The 23,817-nt window shown below is 38.9% G+C and overlaps 1 protein-coding gene and 1 long non-coding RNA gene across 3 annotated transcripts in view; one reads left to right on the forward strand and one right to left on the reverse strand.

Moving 5' to 3' along the window:
- Nucleotides 1–23,817, reverse strand: part of LOC134654603 (uncharacterized) — an 82,550-nt gene that overhangs the window by 49,274 nt on the left and 9,459 nt on the right. The gene's annotated exons all lie outside the window — the stretch shown is intronic.
- LOC134654562 (probable serine/threonine-protein kinase fhkE) overlaps nt 1–23,817 on the forward strand; it is a 52,113-nt gene that overhangs the window by 3,002 nt on the left and 25,294 nt on the right. The window contains exons 1-3 of one of the 2 annotated variants that reach the window (XM_063510023.1): nt 6,275–6,403; nt 11,042–11,085; nt 23,225–23,315. In XM_063510023.1, coding sequence (XP_063366093.1) covers nt 6,363–6,403; nt 11,042–11,085; nt 23,225–23,315 — 176 coding nt within the window. In that variant the 5' untranslated portion in view covers nt 6,275–6,362. Of the gene's footprint in view, nt 1–6,274; nt 6,404–11,041; nt 11,086–23,224; nt 23,316–23,817 lie in introns of those variants that run through there. The other variant, XM_063510024.1, reaches the window with a different exon arrangement.

The following is a 23,817-nucleotide window of genomic DNA, read 5'->3' on the forward strand; positions in this document are numbered from 1 at the left end:
TTGAGTGCCTACATAATTTGAACACACGTCTCATTAATAAGATCGAAAAACTGCCCTCTTTATACAAAATGCCGTGATTTTCTTATGGTTTTCTCAACATTTTTCTCTGTCGTTATTTTCGTAACTTTATAGTCTTTATATTTAATTACACAAACGGGTCTAACGCGATATAATTTCATTGTTTTTACCTTTAATTCCGACGTTTCAGCTGAGTTGCACCAGCTGTGGTCACAGAATTAAATATGTATATGTATATGTGTATGTGTGTATGTATTAAATATGTGTACAAAACGCGAGAGTTTAAAGTGTTATATTTATAGTCTTTATACACAATATTATTATTTTAATGGACACCAGAAAACATTGCCCGCCCACGACCTACCATCTAACATTCCGGGAAAGTAATTAATAATCCTTGTAAGCCTTTTTATCTTGCGCCCTATCCCTTCATTTACATAAGTCGGGTTTTAATTTAAGTGGTTTTTTACACACACATACTCAACTAGACCTTATTTTAAAAACAGGTTTGAATCCGGTAGATTAGCATAACATAAACACAAAACCAAGATGGGTGTTGGTGGCTGTTTTCGGTAATTTATTTAGCTCTAGCTCTACGTATGCCAGAAATAATACAATGAATTAGGTAAACACTTAAATTATCATAATATATAGTAGGTAAATTCATCAGAGTTGGCGCGAGATTTGTTCTGAACTGACAAAATTTTCGTGAACCGACCGACCTATAGAAAAGATGCATATTTAAAAAATGTCAGTTAAGTCGTTATTAGTCAATTAGTCTCACAACTGCATGCATTTCTAACATTTCTTGGATAAAAAATAATCCTGGAAGCTGTTGCGAGTTCTTAATTTCGAAAAATATGAAAAAAAAAAAATGGTCTGTACAAAAAGTAAGCTAATAAAGAAGGTTGAATAAACAAAGTTATTTGTGTACAGAATAAATAACTGTGATTAAGGTATATTATTACGCCACTGACCAAATCATTAAGAGCCAACAGGAGTGGTCATTTCTCCATACAAACGTACTCGGCTGTTTCCTCCGTGGGTTTTGAAGCTAGAGCAATGATTTTTTCAACACAGATTAATATTGTCAATATCTGTGTCGGACCGTTTTGCTTTTTTTGATATTTTTGTTTTTTAAGGCGCTAGAGCCCTTCAAAAATGGCCAAAATGGCCTAATTGACTATGCCGCAATGAGAGGCGTGGTATTCAAAACTGATATCAATTAGGCAAAAAATCAAAACGGCCCGACACAGATAATTTCACAATCATTTTGATTTCTAAATTTGGTTACGATTGGTTAAGTTTTGGAGGAGGAAACAGTCGAGTACGAAACCTCAATTTTTGAGATTTTTACGCAGGATTTTTCGCCTTGTCCTTATCGCACTAGTTTTAGGAGCCGCTTCCGTTAGCGAAACGGGTATATTTACCTAAAATATTTAAATCTCAGCTCCTGTTTCATCTTAATTTTAAAACGGCCAGGAATACACCAAATAAAAATAAATGCCTACTTCCGCATAGCGGCCGGGAACGACATAATTAGTTCCCGCTTCCGTCACTTTATCAAGATGAATTGTCGCGAAGACAGGCCGGGAAATGGGCGCTAAGAAATTTTAGATGATTTCATTGAAAACTATGCCTAAAACGAAACCATGGACGGCAAATTTTTTCCTATTGATATTATACCTCCTAAATATATTGTAAGACATCCGTACTGATACATATTTCGTGTCCGTGACACTTTAATTTGCTCACTATAGTGTACAACACAAATAAAAAAATAAAAAAATGTTTATTTACTTTCACAATAATAATCTTAAACTTAGTGATTGGAACCTCCTTTTAAGCTTTAAAGCCTGTGCCAAGAGGTACCGCTCTTCCTTATCTGGAGAATGTTAATAAAATTGTGATACATTTATGAGTATCTAGGTTTGCATTTGCTTTAAAATGCTGAAAAGCTATATACAGAAAATGCTAAAGAAAAGACAGATCAATATATAAACACACAGATCAATATAAAAATAACTACCTATACAAAAATATTCAATAGATACCTAGCGAAGCCTAGGTAGAGATACCTCTTCGCTTACAACCTCACTCATAAAAAAATCTATATCCACTTTTGGGCACCTCATAACTTGTCCCCTTTCTTTCCCAATGAGTACAAAAAAGATAAACGACCGAACCGCATAGATTCCTGCTCAAAAAAGCCGGGGCCTTAAAAGGAGATACCATACATATCTGTAAATAGTTGCCTTCAAGTGACTTCGACATAGATTATATTGTTATTGATGTGTAGAAAAACAGCTAGTCCTTAGCTAAGTTTATAACAGCACGCAGCAAGTTTAAGTTGCACAGACTTGAACAGAACAAAGTGAGTGCGAGTGTTATTACAAATATGTCAAATTGACATTAAAAAAGTTAATTATATGTATATGATTAGTGTTATTTTCGAAACAATGGGTATATAAGAACGACTTCATTTAATTAAGACGTAAAAGTAGTCATTTTTGTGATGTAGGCTGTATCCTACAGTATCTATTAAAGGGTTATCTAAACCATACGTAAGTAGAAACAATGACATTTAGATTTTTGGTACGGTAGGTATAAATACCCTGCTATTTACTATAGAACTAATACCAAATATTATTTATAACTAAGGTCATTTATTTATAAAAAAATTAAAATACTAAAAGGTTATTTGTTTACCTTCATCTATTAACTCCCGTTATTATATTGGGCAAAGATAAATCGAGTGGAGGCTTTTCACAATTTGATACTAAACGACCGGTACGTTTACTTTAGGTACGTTATATTTTACTAGATATAGGCTCGTTATACAAAAAATCTGTAGGTAAGCAAATAACTAAGTAGTTAATGTTACAGCTCGTTTCCAATTACATACTACCTACTTTTAGTCTGCTAATTCTGCTATCCATTGATACTTTTTTGGGCATTTAAATTATAACAAGTTTTTTGCCGATATATTCTTAGCAGATGGTAATGTCGTATGTCAAAAGAAAAATAAAAGTAAGTACGCTACTACTTTAAATACGAAATAAGTTACAGGAGTCGCACAAACTGTAAAAAGTATATGAATTAAAAAATCTGTGTACATTGGTAAATACAACGTCTGACATCTATAGTGTGTCAAAGGTCTGTTTGATTTCAAACATAGACGGAGAGAATCATACTATCTTTGTCTAACACTAGTACTAGCACCCAAAAGAAAAGGATGAGTATAGTTTATTTTGTTCCTATTTACTGACAAGATTTGGTTGACCCAGTATAACAACTTATTTCCACAAAAAAAAATGTTTTTTGCTACATTTCGACGGATCTATAAAAACATCCAGACTTGATACTGCTTGACGGAACCGAAAGAACATACATAATATATATAAAACAAGTGTGTATGTCGGGTTTATGTGTAAACGGGTTTGGAAAGTTGTGTCAACGACCCGAGCCGGTGTGGTGACAGCATTTCGGACGTCTGGCCGCGAACTTCGAAAATCGAAATCCGTGTAGCGTCCATCTCGGTGCCTCTGGTAAAGAACGATAGAGATGGAGATGCTGTTTTCGAATTTGGAAAACAATACTGCTGCTATTCTAGTTATTTATAAGTACTTTCGTTTTGGTAAAAAAAGGAGTAACTAAAGTCCGTCAACCAAATCTTGTCAGTAGTAAAAGGCGGCAAATTTGAAAAATCGCGGGTTAGCAACACTGTGTTCGAATAATTCCAAAATGCGTGTCATCTGTGTTTTATCTGTGGAATGTGGATCGTGAACGACAGCCGTCACCTTATTTGTTTTCATTTGGTTTTCATTCTGAATCGTTTCTGTTTCAAGAGATATTTCTGCTGTCACCATTAAATACCAATACATTAAATAAGAATAAGCAAAGCTAAGGGGCCTACAATGTACAATCATGCTCGTTGATGGTAAACATTACTAAAAATTGAGGTTATGACAAGTACATACTGGAAGAACTCTTTCGAACTTTTAAGATTATGTTCAGTTTTTTTGTTTTAGGGTTAAAAGGCATAAATAAAATTAAAACGTATGCCTAAATCTATCCAACAAGACCATAAATTGTGTCCTGGAAACCGTCCATAGGCCCACATGTCTAATATTTTCAGCAATCAGTTGTGACTATTTACAAAGGTAAACCTTTTAAACAGTATTAAGAGCCTTGATTATATCGCCGTTCTTTCGCAATATCTACCTAATCCATACATGTTTGTTGCAGGATTAAATCTTGCCCAATATAAGGCGTTCGTAGTAGAAAGTATCTCTTCAGACAATACTTACCTATGGCGGTTTATATACGTGTACAACGCAACCAAGTCGAAAAGTGCCCCTTATCTTATTTACCTTTAAATTAAATAAACACCCAAATATCAGTTGTTTTATTTTTAATATGTATATTGTACAATATATACCAATCAAAAAAATTACACAGGTATGTCATATTCATTCAGAACAGTACACTAATTTACATTAACAAGTGGCATATTATATTGTAAATAACAAATATATGCACTATCTAATTATCTGCATTTTGATATGATTTTATTTTAGTAAACTTAGAAGACATAGGGAACAAAGAGAATATAAGCACTACGATAGAGAGTTGTTTTTGATATCTTTAAATTTGTTCATCATTTTGATTAACATTGTTTTAACATCGCTTTTAAATTGTCCGTCCATGTTTCAATTTTTTTCAATAAACCGCGAGTGACAATTTGAATTGACGTACGCAGGGCGCGCCCAGCGGAAAAAAAATCTTATGGTTCGATGTACATTGCTGCTTTTCTTAGCGCAATACTGCTCTTTGAGTGTTGCCCTACTTTAGTTTGCTTTACATTGCTACTGACAAGATTTGGTTGACGGACTATAACTTAATTTTTATGAGGTTGTAAATTTTTTGAGGAATGTTTATCAAAGAAATAATAATGGATACTTTATTAAACACAACTATTACTTTAAATTTACTCGCCTAAATTGTTAAGAAGATTATCGTTATTAATAATTTTTGTTCTACAATCTCGTTTAATAACACGGAAAACACCTGATTTCATTAATGCATCGATGTGAATGTGAATGTGTGTGTTTAAAAAGATATTTTTGTAACTACGTAAATTGTATATTAATTAGCCCTATGTTATGGCAAAAATTACTAAAGCAAATAGTAAAGTTTTTTGCCAGTCAAGTTCACTGACTGTCATTACGTCAATATTCTGCGATATCGCGTATCGTCCTAATACGGCAAACAATGCTATAATCAGGCTTAATTATGCTACCATAACGTCCATAACAGTATATCTACGTTCGCATGACGTATTTTGGCTGCGAACCAGGTGCCGCGTTCCGTATATGCCAGCACGGTGTGTGTAGTCATTACAGTTGGTTAACTTAATAAAAGCGTAGTTAAAGCTTATCACAAAGAGAGGTAGCATGCAGAGATTCCTGGCCGCGTAGCCAACGTGCCAATCGCTTGTGCTCCGTAGCGATCGAAACGCAACTGTCACTGTCGCACTAATATGGAAGAGTGATAGAGGGACACAAAGCGATTCGATGGCGAAGCGCAAGCGATCGTCACCTTGGCTAGGCCGCCAGTAGAGCGATAGTAGCGACGCAGAATCGTATTTACGTGTGCGAGGCGAGGGGTATAGGAAATATGACAGCGACAGCATCGCGATTGTATCGATACTGTATCGCGGCTGTCTCGCTGCAAACAGTCGCCGTTGGTTACATAATATGCGCAATTTGCTTAGGTATTTAGGAATAGAAAAGCGTGGTCTGTAGAAACTCTGTTTTTTCTATACATAGATTTTTTTATTTGAAGACAACTTTATATTGAACATTTCTGTTATAAGATTAGATTAGGTTTTGTGATTGTATTAAGTAGCTACAAAACAAAATTCAATAATTAATTCATCTTAGATTTATTAATGTGTTTATCTGCATTGGATTTATCTCTTTTATACATATGGGTATGGGTACAATTAATACTTAGTGTATAAGTGAAGATACTGCTCGCTACAGTTTGACTGTGCCAACACGTATTAATGACGTTTGAATCAATGCATCGATCGTCTCGAACAATCAGTACGCTTTTAACACTTCCTCAAACGACCCTGTGCTGTAAAAAATATTTTATTTGTACAGTCCAACAAAGAAAACAAAAAAAAAACATTTATATTTTCATGGCTACGGATTTGAAATGTTTTTAGACTACAGATTAAATTAGTTGCTTACTTGCTTATCGTGTACTACTTTTGCGTTCCAAATTAGTATTTTATATGGTGTTATGAAATGTGATTGATTAGTGTTAAAAAGAAGATGAGTCCGTTAAGTGTGTTTAAGAAGACACACAGACAGATGTAAGTTTGATACACGGAAAAAGGATTTTCGTTTCTGTGTGTGATGACTTGGTGTGTTTAACAAACATTTGAGTTTGATTTGTTTGCGTTGATTATATTTACTTGGACATCTATCTTCACTAGAGTAGGTGTGGGGACACTTAAGTAGGTATAATAAGGTAGGTATTATGCAAACTTTATTTTAGTTTAATTTTCCGTGATATTTTCTACTTTACAGATTTTTGTGTAGTCAAATCTCAATCAGAATAACGCGCAAACTGTACACCCCCAAAGCCAACTTTGTAATGTGGCTTTCAAGTATGTATGTATATATGTGTAGGTACTTAGTTTTTGTTAGACAGTGCAACGCTTGTACGAAGTGACTTTAAATAGATTTTTTTAAACTACATGGTTGTTTCTAAGTATGTATTAGGTAACATGCATTGTTTCAAAAGGACGAAGCCAAGGACAAACCACAATTTTCACAAGCTCGCAAAACAAACTTTACCACAGCTACAATTTAAACCGTATGTGCATGTAGCAAGGTCTCATTTACAATACGCAAGCGTGGATAATAGGCTGTTGTTATAGCGACCGGAGTGATGGATGCGGCCACATGGACGCTAAATACAGACGACCCACTTGCTGAAGTCTGACACTGTTCTTGGGAAATTGCTGCAATATTATTATTTAATAATCTGGGAGACCGAGCTTTGCTCGGAAAACATAAAAAACTCAAAAATGAGCGTTTTCACAGAGATAAGACCTAATAGCTAGATCGATTTTTCGCCCCCGAAAACCCCCATATAGTAAATTTCATCGAAATCGTTAGAGCCGTTTCCGAGATCCCCGAAATACCTATATATTGAAATAAACAAGAATTGCTCGTTTAAAGGTATAAGATAAGACGATAAGATAGTGTCATTAGATTTAGTACACGGAGAGAAAAAATATTGTTCGAATTAAAAACCTGATTTCTAAAAGACGGGATTATCAAACTTTATTAATTTAAAAAAAAAATTTCTAGGCGATAGAAAATATTATAATTTCAAGTAAGTTTTATTAATTTCATAGTATAAGAAATACAAAACGGTTTTACTTAATAGTGAAATTAATATTCTTTACTCGGAATAACAGATTTGTATAAATTCTATAAAACTTTCCTTGAGTTTATAAATGGTGTACTAGTTACAGTACGTAAAAATTACTAGATAATACAAATAGGATTTATTAAAATCGGTGGCTACAAATGAGTATTAATAATTATAAGTCAATTCTGATTTCTATACTTGGTAATCTTGTAATAACAAGTCCCTTTCTTATTCTTATGAGTTTTATTCTTATTTCCGTAAATAGTAAATAACTTTATAGGTATTAGTATTATTAATCTCTTTATTTATTTGAACTCTTAGGCTAGGTTATTTTATAATATGGATATAAAAATAAAATACAAAAACACTTACAAAAACAATACAAAATACGTATAAACATATTATAAAAAACCTAACCTAGGGTGCCGCCAGCAGCGGGGCAAGGCCCAAGCTGCCGGTGGTCAGGGCTGCAGAGAGAGGAACCGGCGGACTATCCGCGCCGTGTCCAAGATCACCGCCTTCTGCATCTGACCCTTGATCCAACCACCTAGCGAGGGTCTCTCAAGATGTTGGTCAAGACTCTTCGCTATTAGACCGTTCGCTGAAACAACTATCGGGACAATGATCGTTGTATTATTAATCCTTTATTTATCTTTCCTCTTACGTTAGGTTATTTATAATATGAATATAAAAGTAAAATATAAAAACACTTACAAAACAATAAAAAATACATATAAACACATTATAAAAAACCTAACCTAGAATGCCGCCGGCAGCGGGGCAGGGCCCAAGCTACCGGTGGTCAGGGCCGCAGAGAGAGGAACCGGCGGACTATCCGCGCCGTGTCCAAGATCACCGCCTTCTGCATCTGGCCCTTGATCCAACCACCTAGCGAGAGTCTCTCAAGATGTTGGTCGAGACTCTTCGCTATTAGACCGTTCGCTGAAACAACTATCGGGACAATGATCGTCGAATCAACATCCCACATGGCGGTTATCTCGTGAGCCAAGTCTAGGTACTTACTGGACTTGTCCTTCTCGGCTTTCACGAGATTCTCATCATGGGGGATGGTAATGTCAACGAGCACGGCCCGGCGTTGCGCTCGATCTATTATCACAATATCAGGCTTATTGGCTACAATAGTCCTGTCAGTGATAATAGATCGATCCCAATAGAGCGTGGCACGACCATTCTCAAGAACTGGCACAGGTGAATACTTGTAGTACGGTACTTCGCGGTCCACAAGACCGTATAGAAGAGCAAGCTGTTGGTGAATAATCCTGGCTACGAGATTATGTCTGTGCAAGTACTCGCCGTTAGCAAGATGAGAACAACCGGAAATGATATGCCTGAGTGACTCTCCGGGACGGCGGCATGCCCGACAAATGTCGACCGTACCGTCCTTCAGGATATATTTCCGATAGTTGTTCGTCATCATTACTTCGTCCGCAATTGCACAGGCAAAACCCTCGGTTTCTCCGAAGAGGTCCCCGAATCGTAGCCAGTTCACCGACGCGAGCAGGTCCACATCGGGTCCCGTGAGGGCCTTGTAGAACCGCCCGTGTAGCACCTTACTCTCCCATGCCGCCTTGCGATCCGCAGTACTTAGTACCACAGGTTTGCGCCAGTTCTCGTTTGCCAAGGAGAGCGGCGTGAGGTTCCTGTCTACTGCCACCACATCACGATGCATCCCACACTCGTTGTTAAGGAAATAATTCCTGAGATTGTACACCTCGCGGTTGTGGAGATCCTTGGCGTTTAGGAAGCCTCGGCCTCCACATTTCCGTGGGATGTACAATCTCATAACTGACGAGCGTGGGTGTAGCATCCGATGTGCGGTGAGCAGTGACCGGACCCTCCGATCCAGGGCATCCAGCTCGGTCTGAGTCCACCTTAGTATGCCAAAGGAGTATGTGAGTAGGGGCATTACCCAGGCGTTGAAGGCGCGCACTTTGTTGCCTCCTGACAAAAGACTGTTAAGAACTTTTGTGAGCCGACTGAAAAAGCGCTCCTTCACCGACCGTCTAATACCCTCGTCCTCAATACCCAACGACTGTGACATACCAAGGTATTTATAGGTTTCTGATTCAGAGATAGATCTGAAAGACATTGTTTCAGAAGGTTGTAAATTTGTTGAATTTACAACCCTCCCCCGCTGTGCATGCATAACCGCACATTTATCGACACCAAACTCCATGTTGATGGCACTACTGAAGACTTCGGTGGTTTTCAGTAGCTCCTTCAAGTCTTGGTTATTTGGTGCAAATAATTTGAGGTCATCCATGTATAGAAGGTGAGAAATGACTTCACCCTCTCTCCGAAGCCGGCAACCTAGACCCAAATCCTTCAGCAGGGTGCTGAGGGGATTCAGAGCTAGGCAGAACCATAGAGGACTCAGACTATCACCCTGAAATATTCCTCGCTCAATCCTTATGAAATCCTGCGGGCCAGGGCGGTCATCCCCGCCTCCTGGTTGACGAAGGACTGTGGTCCACTGCCTCATACACGCGCTTAGAAAGGCTCTCAAAGCTGCATCAACTTTATACAGCTCTAAGACCCTCCCCAGCCATGAATGAGGCACCGAATCATAGGCCTTCTTATAGTCAATCCAAGCAGCTGAGAGGGCCTCCCTGTTCCGCCGGATTTGTTGGCAAATGGTCATGTCTATGAGGAGGAGCTCTTTAGTACCACGGGACCCAACCCTACATCCATTTTGAGCGGGGGCCAAAATATTGTTAGCGACAATGTGCGCGTTGATTTTTGTCCTTAAAATGGATGTAAGGAGCTTATAGAGTGTAGGTAAGCACATTACATTATTATATTAGGCTTTCAGATATTTACCTAATATTCCAATCCCATAAACAATGAATATTTTTAATAGGTACCAGAAATATTATTAGTATTATTACATGTTACATGTAGGTACCTACCTATATCATTTCTAAAAATACTTATCCCGTTGCAATGCTACGAGTATAACTAGATTGCACGTGTGTCTTGACCCAGAAAAGCTAAGTTAGTATATTAATATAATTCATACCCAAATTGATTAAATATTTAAAATTGAATACTTTAGTGGGTTTAGGTACACATTCTTACGCAATTATTAAATATTATTTAATCACTAAACCCATTTACTTAATGGGTTGTTGAGAGCATCTAGTAATAGGACTAATATGATTTGAAATTTCGACGTCAGATAAAGAATACTAAGTACATAGGTATAACTCTGTTTTTTTTTCATGAAAAATTTGGGGCCTTGTGGCCTGATATACATTTTTAAATACCTATATAAGTGCCTTTCATATATCGAGGTCTCGTAACGTTTCATTATATTAATTATGTACCTACGGTTATGTACGCCTGCAGTCACCCGTCTTGTATACAAATTGATATACGTACGTTACGCTCATTTACGCGTCTAATATTACGAGTATTATATAAACATGGTACAAGTTCCATCTTAACACGTGTCATGTAGCTAGTAGCTTATTATAGCGTATTTTCTTTCTTGTGTACATATTAATTGCACCGATTTATGAAACTAATTTACAATGTTTACTTACAGATCATCAGAGATGATACACGTCGACGAAACTGACCCGGTTGGAGGTAAGAATCCACAACAACACAATTACCTGACCATTATAGGCCTTAGTTCTTAGCAATAAGACTTAAGACCGGTCAGTCGACTATGTGCAAGATTGTAAGTTAAGAACAACCTGCCTTAAAAGGGACTTATTGCGGTAAACGCTATTGCAAGATAAGACTTTAATATACTCTAATCACATGTACGAGACTGCCTTGGTTAGGATCCTTTCTATTCTGGATAGCCAATTTAATAGGTTACATATTGTGTATTGGCATGGACATGGACATGTCCGTGCTCGATTTTTACACACCTTATGTTTAACCTAACATAAGCGATTAACCTTTTCGACGCCGTGTCAAACACAAAAGCTGTCACGCTGACTCCACGTCACCGAAGTGTCAAAACTGAAATTGAACTTTATGCATATGCACGTAGGTCTATGTTGCTCTGGGGTCTGTGACCGCGGTTTGGCGTTGAACCTACGGTGCGGATATATCGGTCATTGACGTCCAATAGGTTAAGCGTACGTACACCCTTTTCTTTTCCGATAAATCTTTGCCTGAAAGTAGGTACGAATCTATATCGTCGCTACATTGTATCTAAAAATGTTTGTAGAACTTTTTATATGATTTCGGTACTAGACCGCTGACAGTTTTTTTTACAATGACCAAAAACAACTTTCTAAGCCGTCATTCCGTACGGAAGATTCCACACATACTTGGAAAATATTCAAGTTACGTCATATAGGTTACGATGAATGAAACAAACTTTACTATTTTTAATACCTCCATACTACGCCGTTACACTACGCTCCTCTGAATCAGGTTTATGTACACTGGAAGTGGGAAGTACGGAGTTGTTAACGCTAGAAACTCATACGCACCCTGTGTGGGATAATGCTCGCTAAGAACGTTCCTAAAAACATTTACATACTTAAAATCTACCAAAAATAATAATAGTTTATACATGCATAAATAAATACACATATATATTATGTAAAAATATAAGACAAATATCCTAATATTACTTACCTGTAACGCCATCTGTGTACCTAGTTAAGGAAACAGTTTTTTTTATAATAAAGCGAATGTGAAGGAACTGGTATGCATGTGTGCACCGTTTGACCTCTAGTCGCCATTGCACCTTCACGAAGCGCACACGTATACCGTTTCGCTTGCATTTTTGGCAATATTCGACTCAAAATCCGTCTTCTCATTCCCGCACCATACCTACAGTTGACAAATTGGTCCTTCGAACCGGATCACGGGAACAGAACCTGTAAGCAGGACTAGATCACGATGTCACCGCCGCGCAGTGTTATTCAAACGCGACGCATGAAGAATGAAGCATCGTCCAATCTAGTGGAGAATGATGGAAAACCGTCTGCTCAGCAGCCCCATCCTACGCCCGAGCATCAATCAGAAAATAATGCGGAAGCCAAGAACGACGTTGTGAAACCACACCCTCCGCGCAGTAATAAATCGGTATCCTCGTCGGTTTTTATGGCTAGAAAAATGCAGTTAGAACTAGAGGCTGCAGAGTGTAAGGCTAAAATCGACAAAGAATTAATCGATAAAAAATTAGCTTTGGAGATCGCAGCCCTGGAAGTGCAACCGAATGGAAGTGACAGATCACATCGTTCTGCTAGCTCTAGTTATAAAAAAGTTGAAGAATGGCTCGTGCGCAGTGATCAAGTTACAGAACAAAAACCACGTCAAGAACTCGAAACCACTAGCTACGTTAACGGCGAGCCGACCGCCGCCTCCGCCGAAAAGCCGGGTGCGCCGTGCGGCGACTACCCGGCCGCCGCCGCCGCTCGCGCCGACTACCCGGCCACCGCCGCCGCTCGCGCCGATTTCCCGGCCGCCGCCGCCGTTCGCGCCGACTTCCCGGCCACCGCCGCCGCTCGCGCCGACTACCCGGCCACCGCCGCCGCTCGCGCCGATTTCCCGGCCGCCGCCGCCGCTCGCGCCGACTACCCGGCTGCCGCCGCCACCGCCGCCGCTCGCGCCGACTATCCGGCCGCCGCCGCCGCCGCTCGCGCCGACTACCCGGCCGCCGCCGCCGCTCGCGCCGACTTCCCAACCACCGCCGCCGCCGCCGCCGCCGGTCCCGCTGGCGAACCACTCGCTGTTTATGCCAAGTTGATCGCCCCTCGCGCTGATAAATCGACTAAGCTGGCCTCGCAACCCGCCGCTCAGCCAACTCCGCAGCCAGCACCTCGGACAGTATCCCAGCAGTCTTCGCGTGACCCGAGCGACATCGAAAAATTAGCTAACGAGAGTGAAACCGCGGACTTAAGTGATTATGTAAATAACATAAACATTGATAACAAGACAGTGCTATTGAAAGTAGTATCATTAGTGGTGCACGGACCTAATGGAAGCAAGCGAATCTGCGCGTTACTCGATGACGCAGCATCGATATCTCTGGTATCAGCTGATCTCGCCGACACATTAGGCTTGCGCGGCTACAGTAATACGTTACAAGTTCAAGGTGCTTGGAAAACTACAGAATTACAATGCAAAAGTGAAATTGTAAACTTAACCATTACAAACAATACGGGTGAGTCATTCGATCTGTGCGCGCGTAAAATGAGTGATCTTGATTTGCCAGTACAAAAGCTATCCCGTGTTAAATTTGAGAGCTACGAACAATTAAAAGACTTTAAGAAATATGTATTGCGCGTCGACGTTAAACCGCAATTGTTAATTGGTCAGGACCATTATCATCTGGTTGAACCTCTTACAATAATACGGGGAAGCAAAAATAAGCCTTATCTCACACGCACACCGCTCGGCTGGTGTGTGCATGGTAACATATGCGCTGCGCCCGGCGGCCGGCTACGGAATGACGCAGCACTTTTATCAGCGCGAGCGCAGCCACTGTATCACCTGGCGCCTGCACCCCTCGCCCCCGCGGCCCCCGCTGATTTATTGCCTATGTCTTATCAGCTGTTACCGGCGTGCATAGATAGTGCGAATTATTTACAAAATAAGGTCAACAAAAACAATACTTCCGATCCGGAAACTGTTGCACCAATTATGGATAATTCGGAATCACAAGAGGAAGATAAGAACGCGCTGCGGTTTTTTGGCGTGAAACTACAAACTACCTCGGAACCTGTGAAGGCATACGCTATGACGGCTTTGAATTTGGCGCAAACTGCGCACCGTTTATGCACATTTTACTTTGGAATAAGTAAATATACAAGCGACCTGCTACACGCGTTGCATTGCTTCCCATGGGAGAAGAGTGCAGCTAGGGCTGCACTAAGGGGGAGGATGTTAACGCTAGAAACTCATACGCACCCTGTGTGGGATAATGCTCGCTAAGAACGTTCCTAAAAACATTTACATACTTAAAATCTACCAAAAATAATAATAGTTTATACATGCATAAATAAATACACATATATATTATGTAAAAATATAAGACAAATATCCTAATATTACTTACCTGTAACGCCATCTGTGTACCTAGTTAAGGAAACAGTTTTTTTTATAATAAAGCGAATGTGAAGGAACTGGTATGCATGTGTGCACCGTTTGACCTCTAGTCGCCATTGCACCTTCACGAAGCGCACACGTATACCGTTTCGCTTGCATTTTTGGCAATATTCGACTCAAAATCCGTCTTCTCATTCCCGCACCATACCTACAGTTGACAGGAGTTATGACCTATTAATATACGTGTATGTATAGTCGAAACTGGTTTGTTGGAGTAACATGCCTGGGCATGTTACTGCTTGTGGAGTTCGGCATTAAGTTCTGGTGCCTTACCATGATGTCTTATTGCGTTTCTGTTTAGGACGTAAACTTAATTGCTAAGGGACGGAGTTATGCGACTTATGTAGCTCCGTCCTTTTAGCAATTTAGTTTAGGTCCTAAACAGAATCGCAACAAGACATCATGGTAAAGGCCTCTGGACTCTATAAACTACCTACATATACAGACGATTACAAGCTAAACGTAGGAGTTATTTTTCGCTTTATGCAAAGTAGGAGAACGTAGGCTAGTTTGCGTTATGAAATGTCCAATTTAAATCCTAACTCAACAATAAAAGTCCGAGTAGTATATACAGGGTGCTTCCTGTAACAGGAGCAATAAATTAAACTGTAGGCTGTACTCCTCAAACTGACCAACATTTGTTCAGCAACTTTTGAAAATAACTCATGTTTTGATTTTTATTACACTTTTAAGTTTATTCTAAGACGCAATGTATTGCAAATTTTATTATGTTTAAAGCGTGACAAGCAACGTCAAACACACTGATGTCAGCGTACATTGAAGGCAATATTTATTTTCTATGAAAAAGAGGAAGTCTAAAGAATTCATAATTTTTAAAAGTTGCTGAACAAATGTTGGTCAGTCTGAGGAGTATAGCCTTTAGTTTAATTTATTGCTCCTGTTACAGAAAGCAACCTTTATATTAGCTACTTAGTGGTTCAAAATATGGCCATTTATTGAATGCATAAATGGCAACCATACATTGTGTTGTAACATTGTCGTAATCCTCATAAGGTAGAGCTATGTAATATGTTAAGATGGATCCTTGTTACATAAACATAATCAAGGACATTAATTTTACATGATCACTGATGTTAAGTTCTATACCTATATAGAACTTAACAGTGATCATATAAAATTAGTTTATTATTATCCCACAAGTTTTAATGAAATCCGGTATACCTTCATCACTAGTACTGCGATTTCTGAATTTCCCATCACTTGACTTGCAAACCCGTGATAACACGAAGGTCCTGGGCGTCCTGGCTATGTAGCTTATTATTCAGCAATAACCAGGACAAATTATGTAGTCCCCTACCAAGTATTTCCGCTATGCGCATTCAATGAACTAAACTAAACGATTTCTTTGAAATACAAGTATATGTGAAAAATATGTGTAAGTGTATGTTTATAAAATAGGTACTTGGTAGGTATTCCGTTAATGTTAGCGTATCTACGCTGCACGCTCGATTTCACGCTTTAATCGTCAAAGGTCTGATCACAACGATCACAACGCCGTTCGTTTGTCACGGATCTTTAGAACAAAGTGCGTAGAACGGAACGTCACACGAATGCCAACTGTGACGAATTAGTGCCTAAGTATGTCTAGCTTGGAGAATATAAGTATTTAAATCTATGTTAAGATAGCGATGAGAAAATTATGACCCACTACATTTTAATTACGGCACTAGGGCGGTAACAAACACTATACGTGCGTATGTCGAAAATATAAAGGGCCATATGTAACTGTAAAACGTTGTACAATACACGCGCGAAAAGGTAAGGTATTTCCAGAGATGCGATTTATTTGAAATACTTCTATTTAAAATGCAAATACAAAATGCAAAATACCTATTTTGTATTTTGCATTTAAATGCCTTTTAGTAAAAAACATTTTGTATTTTATTTGAAATACTTTTCGAGATGTATTTTGCATTTTTAATATTCATTTCAAAATGCAAAATACTTTGCGATTAAGTTTAGCCAACATTACCAGTCAAACAAAATGAAATGAACGAATGACGCCTGTATTGCCGAATTTGACCGATAGAGGCGCCTGCTAGCCATGCGCGCCCTTTTTAGGGTTCCGTACCCAAAGGGTAAAAACGGGACCCTATTACTAAGACTCCGCTGTCCGTCCGTCCGTCCGTCCGTCTGTCACCAGGCTGTATCTCACGAACCGTGATAGCTAGACAGTTGAAATTTTCACAGATGATGTATTTCTGTTGCCGCTATAACAACGAATACTAAAAACAGAATAAAATAAAGATTTAAGTGGGGCTCCCATACAACAAACGTGATTTTTGACCGAAGTTAAGCAACGTCGGGCGGGGACAGTACTTGGATGGGTGACCGTTTTTTTGCTTGTTTTGCTCTATTTTTTGTTGATGGTGCGGAACCCTCCGTGCGCGAGTTCGACTCGCACTTGGCCGGTTTTTTTTCTTTGGTCAGAGTGCGCGCCTGCGCCTTATAGCCGTTTAGACTCGCGGCTCGGCTCGCGGCACGTCTCGTGGCTCGCCTCGACACACTCGGCTTCGGCTTGTCAATTGGTTATAAACCTTATGCCGTGCCGTTAGTGTTTAAATTATATTAGCTCGACGAGCTTGCGAGCCACGAGACGAGTCGCGAGCCCACCGCTTACACTCGCGTCTCGTGGCGCGGCTCGCGGCTCGTCTCGTGGCTCGCGCGAGAGTCTAAACCGGTTATTATGACCAAAATGTCATGCATAAGGTGCCATGTTATTAGACGTTTTTGTTCGGCTCGGCATTGTGTCTCTATTTCTCATGATAAATACCTAAAATAAATAAATATATCCGAGATTTGGTCAAAAGCTATTTTATTTAGAAAAAGTATTTTGAAAATACCTATTTTGCATTTAGCATTTGAAATACAAAACGCAAAACTATTTGGTATTTTGCATTTGAAATAGTAAATCTGAAAAGTATTTTGCATTTTGTATTTAAATGCTTTTTTAAAACCATTTTGTACATCTCTGGGTATTTCCTACTTTTCGCACTTGTATCGAAATGAACTAATATATAATATCCCTAAAAAAGTGTAAATACTCTCGATTGAATTAAATTTAAAACTGTTTTTAACTTTTAAAACTGTCCTTGCATCAAAGGATATTTCGATCATCATATAACTTCATTACACTGCTCGTTAAATCTTAATAGTGGAATGCCTCAGCAAATAAACAGAAACCTCGATATTTGGCAGGCGCGAGGAATTCGTCTTTATTTTCGACTCCTCTCGACAGGAGGCTGAGGGCCTCCACTTACGTACGAATGTACAAGTGCGACAGAGAGGCAACACGTCGAACGTGGTTCGCGGTAGGCCTTCTGATCAAGTGACGTTATTAAATTTTACCTGACTTTAAAAAAGAATGTTACTTAAATATTATTACAATTGCTGAAATTTCTATGAAAGATATTATTATTGTCGCATTAATTATAGTTAGTTATTATTTATTGTAGAGAATAGTGAATATTTCATCACAAATCATTAGTCGTTTTCAAACCCAAAGCACAGAATAAATAATAGCCCAAAGGCAAAGAAACGAGCTAACCTAAAGCGACATGAAGGCGTGTATTTCATGACTCATGTGATTGCCGGCGTATCATACCATAATCATAATTCTTTATTTGTATAATCTTAACTCTTTTATATGACTTTACTGTTACTTTTGTTTACGTGGCTTCAGACTTCAGACCTTATCTCGTCATCATCATCTAAAACGTTACAGGTTAAAAATAATTCAGGTCTGAATAACTGCTTTTACTCTGCTTATTTTTGGACAGGCTGTCGCCAACAAGATGTGACGACAGCTCCGTTCCTCGGCGATGATTTGTGACAGCATTTCAAAAGAATTCCAAACTCGACAGATAGCATGCAACTATGGAATGATGGCTTTCAAGCGTCCAGCGCATTCTAACTAGCTAGATTCAATGCATTCCGGACACAATAGCGAGGGTCTATTCGAATCACTGACAAAGAAATGTCGTGCGATATTGATAACTACGACTATCTGTCGTTTCTTGATATATCACAATGTCTATTATCTATCTACAATTCTACATACTTTCACTATCAGGTACGGCAAATAATAATTATGCCCAAATCCAAAAGAAGCGCGACGTATTTTAACGAAAACCGCTGCTTGAACCACCATCTTGATGAGCGAAGATTAATTATATTGTCATTTTTATATAGGTTAAGACTTTAAAAAATCTTGTGGGGTATATAGTCTTTTCGACCGACTAACTGAGCACTAAAGTATGAGACCAGAAAAAACGCAGAAAGAAAAACTTGCAGGCTGCGCAGCTCCACCCAGGTTTAACCTTCGACAAAACCAAAATAAGATACCTGTGCGCTTATTTTGAAGTAACAAAATTTGGAAGTGCCATGACACACATCATATTTTTAATCTTTATAGGTATTTGACATTACAAACATTATTTGATGGTACAAACTTAGCTTGGTCTGAGTCTACTGCGATCGCAAGACAGAAGCGCTATTAAAAGATGCACGTGCTAGTCACATCGTGGCCAACATTCCAGTATAGTCTGTGCACTAGAAGGTCGAACGCTATACTTAGACAAATATCGATCTGATCGGGATAGCTTTAGAACCTAAGCAAGAATCTAATTCAGACAATTTAGCCTACATGGGTATGTAGGCTAAATGCCGAAATATGTCCATTCATGAAACGGTATTCACCTCTCATAGATTTGTAAGGACGGGATGCCAATCATATGACGGCTGGTCCATGTACAAATTCGTGATACACGACATATTTATAAACTAGCGACCCGCCCCGGCTTCTCACGGGTGAACAAATTATACATAAACCTTCCTCTTGAATCACTCTATCTATTAAAAAAACCGCATCAAAAACCGTTGCTTAGTTTTAAAGATAATGATGATGAAGATGTCGAGCACAATTATGAGGTGAAAGAGCCCTTGCGGCCTACTTACAGAATAAATATTTGAATTTTGAATTTTATGTCATGCCATATGCCTACCTAGCACCACTTAGCTGTGGTATTTGCGCATATACGGCTGTAAATGTTTGTTGGTAGATGCAACACGAACATTTCGGTGCTTTGGTCGAAGTGTGTTTAAGCCGTTCAAGGGTTCTGCGTGCCTTTTCCGTAAGTAGTAGTAACTACAACTAGATATGTAGGCAATATATGTAAGTAGTGTAAGAAATGTGTGATGTAAAACATGAGTATTATTATTATGATTATTTGTGTTTGATGTTATTGCATTACGAGTAAGTAACTCATTACATAGGAACTGATAACTTTCTAGTCACTATATATTACGCTATGTCTTTGCAATAAGATTTAAGAATTGTATGTTAAAAGTTTAGGTACCATCCATACTTGCCGTTCAGAGCCCTGAAATTGATTTAAATTAGGATTATAAGAGCATTCAACAGATTTCAGTCGTATTTAGAAAAATATATAACCCCTATTATGGCTCCTCTACACGATGGGCCAACGCCGGCCACTCCAAGGGACGCATTTATGCGTTAGAGGGAGCAAGTGATATTGCTATCTCATTCTACCGCATGGCTGCGTCCCTTGGAGTGGCCGGCGTTGGCCCATCGTGTAGAGGAGCCCTTAAATCAACATAATGCAAGAAGACCGGCCAAGGTTATGTCACTTATGTCCCGTATTTTGGAATATTTGGAAGTTTTCGTGTTGCAATAAGGATGAAACACGCTAGACTGAGCCGTGCCCGGGCCGAAGCGTCCGACATGTAATTTTCTATGACGGCTGATCGGTGATCACGTGGTGCTTTCCATAGAAAACGAAGCGCCGGAAGCTCCGGGCCACGGCCCGTTCTAGCGTGAGTTCATCCTTTAAACTTTAATGTATCCCGATGTTTTTCTTCAAACGAACAATTAAGCCCCCGAATTAAGCGGGAGTTGGCGGCGGCTGAGCCCGGCGAGACAAGTGCAGGATCGATAACCTTTCTGAACCGTGTTTTGTCTGCACGCGGTGCGCCGGCGCTCGGGCGCGTGTCACACCGACGCACACGCAGACGAACGACACGGAATATTTAAGGATGACTCACGTTTGGGAGCTCCCGCCCGGCGCTTACTTTTCTATGACAGATGACCGGTGATCCATAGAAAACAAAGCGCCGGAAGCTCCGGCCCGGACCGAGCCCGGTCTAACGTGAGTCATCCCTTAAGCATACCCCGGGATTTGGGTGCGGGAATTTAATGTTTTACAGTAGCCAAAAATTGGTAAATTGTAAAAACAGAAACTGTTTTAATTACATTTCTAAGCTCATTCGAACTGGGAACCATAATTTCTATTAAAAGTAAAGTTTTCAATGAATCAGGAAGCAGGATTGCTTGGGCTACGAAGTGAGTTCAACGAAAACGGACCATTGATCATAAACACAAAACTCAAACGGCCACAATTCGATTCGAAAATACTTTATTCGGATATTCACATAGTATGACGATTACTTTAGTAGGTAACTATATATGTACTTATGTATCATTTAGGTATTTAGTAAGTAGTTAAAACCAGTCATATACTTACATGTTATTAAGATACTGTGACGCATGCTTTGGCCCTCTTTGGCCCATGGGTGCGAATTTATCACCTAGGTGTCCTAGGTCAACAATGATGACCTAAGATGACTCATCATGCATATTTATATTTATCTAGCTGAAGGGAGATTTGTACTGAACTGTCAATATCCTCAAATAAAATCCGCGCCAGCTTTCGTGAATCAACCCCTAACGCTATTACAGTACGGTGTGAGGGCGTTCTAATTAAATGCTATAGTTGAACGCACCGCGGGCGCCGGCGTGTGACGCACCTCTCGAACTATGCACGTGGATAACTCATTGATCACCTACATACCTGCATAACCTATACACGCAGGTATAGGTCATACACTGTCTATATTGCCTAATAAATTTAAAATCCCTATTAAAAAACCCTATGTCTTTCTATCTGTCTCTTCGCGCTTAAACCGCTTTAAAAACTTAGTTAGGGGATAAAAAGAGGGGTGGAATTTATTATAGGTACCTACTAATCCCACACAGACGAAGTTGCGGACAGAAGCTAATATATCATTAGTGTAGGAGAATTTAGAGTAAAGAAACCACTCGCAAATGCTTGTTGCATTTAGTGACGCTATAATTGCATTGACGCAATCAGATCAAAATTTTCCATCAAATGCTGCATTTTTATTACTCAGCAGTATATCGAACAGGAATGGACTCAAATGACAATAGGCAGGTTATCATATTACATTAGGTAAGTGTAATAAATGTATTGTAATTACTTAATACATTTATTACACTTTAAATTTAGAAGATTTAAAACGGGTAAATATATACAGTTTACAGGTTTTTTGGAGATAAATCCTCCAACACCAACTTAATTGAAATTATTTAAAATTTAATTGACGCATTTATGATATTGAAAGATAATGAAAGTGTACATGCTGTGTCTTAACTACGCCACAAATTGCAAATCGATTTGTAAAAGGTTTTGCTAATTAAGTATTTGTCCCATATCAGAAATGACACGATATATTGATTACGAAATCGCCATACTTATTTATGACAAAAGTAGGGTAAAACCCTGAGAAGAGATTAAAATTGTTCAAATTTCGTACGTTTTAATTTAACATGGTTTTAACCACTTTTCTTTCGTCAACCCATGAGGGATGGTTAGGGAGGGGTTTCCGGACATTTTGACATACCGCGAGTAGATTCTCATGGCTAGACATCGGATTTAAGGGGGCAAAATTACAATAAAGAGCACTCACAGCACTTAATAGTTTATTCATTTAGGAACTCCCTACGTGTAATTTAATTTTGCCCCCAAAAATAAAAGACATCAGTAGTACTCAGTATTATATCACTACACCAACCAGTAACGAAAACGTGAACTCTTTACAACTAAAAATAAAATAATGGCCTGTTTGCGCGCGCATACAATAACTGCAATATTTTATAGCGTCCATAACGCATTCATTTACAGAAGAACCTAATTTCAAAATACCGTATAGATATAGACCCTTTTAAGTAACAAAAATATTGTTGACGTTATACAACTTTCAAAAGGCCCGGATTCCACGCGTTGCGCTTACGCAAGTGTAATCCAGGCCTAAATCGTTAAATTTTACGAGCCGAGAATGCAGTCTTTATGACACTTTCTCGGCTAAACGGATAATAATCCGATATCCACTGGTGTACCTACACTATTGAGCTTTATTAAATTATAATTATCTTGAACCTTGGAACTTTTTACCCAGTTTTTCAAGACGCCTCCTTAGCTTAACTGTGCGTAGACATAGTAAAACAAGGTTTTTTTTCCAAATGTGTGTGAAACTATAATCTTTTTGTAAACGCATGTTTTTTAGTCAAGTTTTTAGCGTAAAAGTAGTCACCGCAAGCACCTATAGTTAATATTACTGATCTTTGTTTGACATGTGAAAGGCTTTCATTCCTTCGCAAGTCCAAATGTTCAAGATCTTGCCCGTAAATTACGTTAACCGCTTTAATTAATCAAAGTGCCTCATAATATTCATTCTCTCCCACGTCCCGCCTTGTCCAATAATGTTTTCGGGTTAGAAAAATAACTAAAAATAGATCGTATGTTGTCCACAGAGATAGAGCCACCATTCGCATACCGGGATGTCACCATCAAGCGCAGTACAGATGTCAACGACTTCTATGAAATGCTCTCGGAGATCGGCCGGTGAGTACCTTCCTTTATATCCACAGTTATCGGAAAAGGGTGAAGCGTTGGCTAGTTAAAAGTTGTACATCTGTAGGTACTCCCATTTTGTACATAACTCCCATTTTATTTATGCAACAATATTTGAAACTGGCAGCCAGCAATACTCTTCCAAAATATACCTATACCTATATCTCTACAGTTCGCGTTCAAAGTATTTGCTAAACGTTCTACATACAGAAACATCTGTTTTTGTTAAGTTATTATATTAGAGAACGGTAGATACCTTTGACGCGTAGACTGATCCATTACTTTTTATACTGACTGTACATAATGTACATTGTTGACACTAATTTGCTACACAAAGCACATAGATACTGCTGTTCTACGCAGATTAGATAAGTATTATCTATGTTATATTTTATTAATAAGTATCAATCAGGGCTGAACGGATTATAACTACTTATCAATACGTGCTGTTTGGAAAACATTGTCGAGTGCCTGAACACAATGACTACCGACA

The sequence above is a fragment of the Cydia amplana genome, chromosome 15 (genome assembly GCF_948474715.1).
Source record: "Cydia amplana chromosome 15, ilCydAmpl1.1, whole genome shotgun sequence".
NCBI classification, from domain to species: Eukaryota; Metazoa; Arthropoda; class Insecta; order Lepidoptera; family Tortricidae; genus Cydia; species Cydia amplana.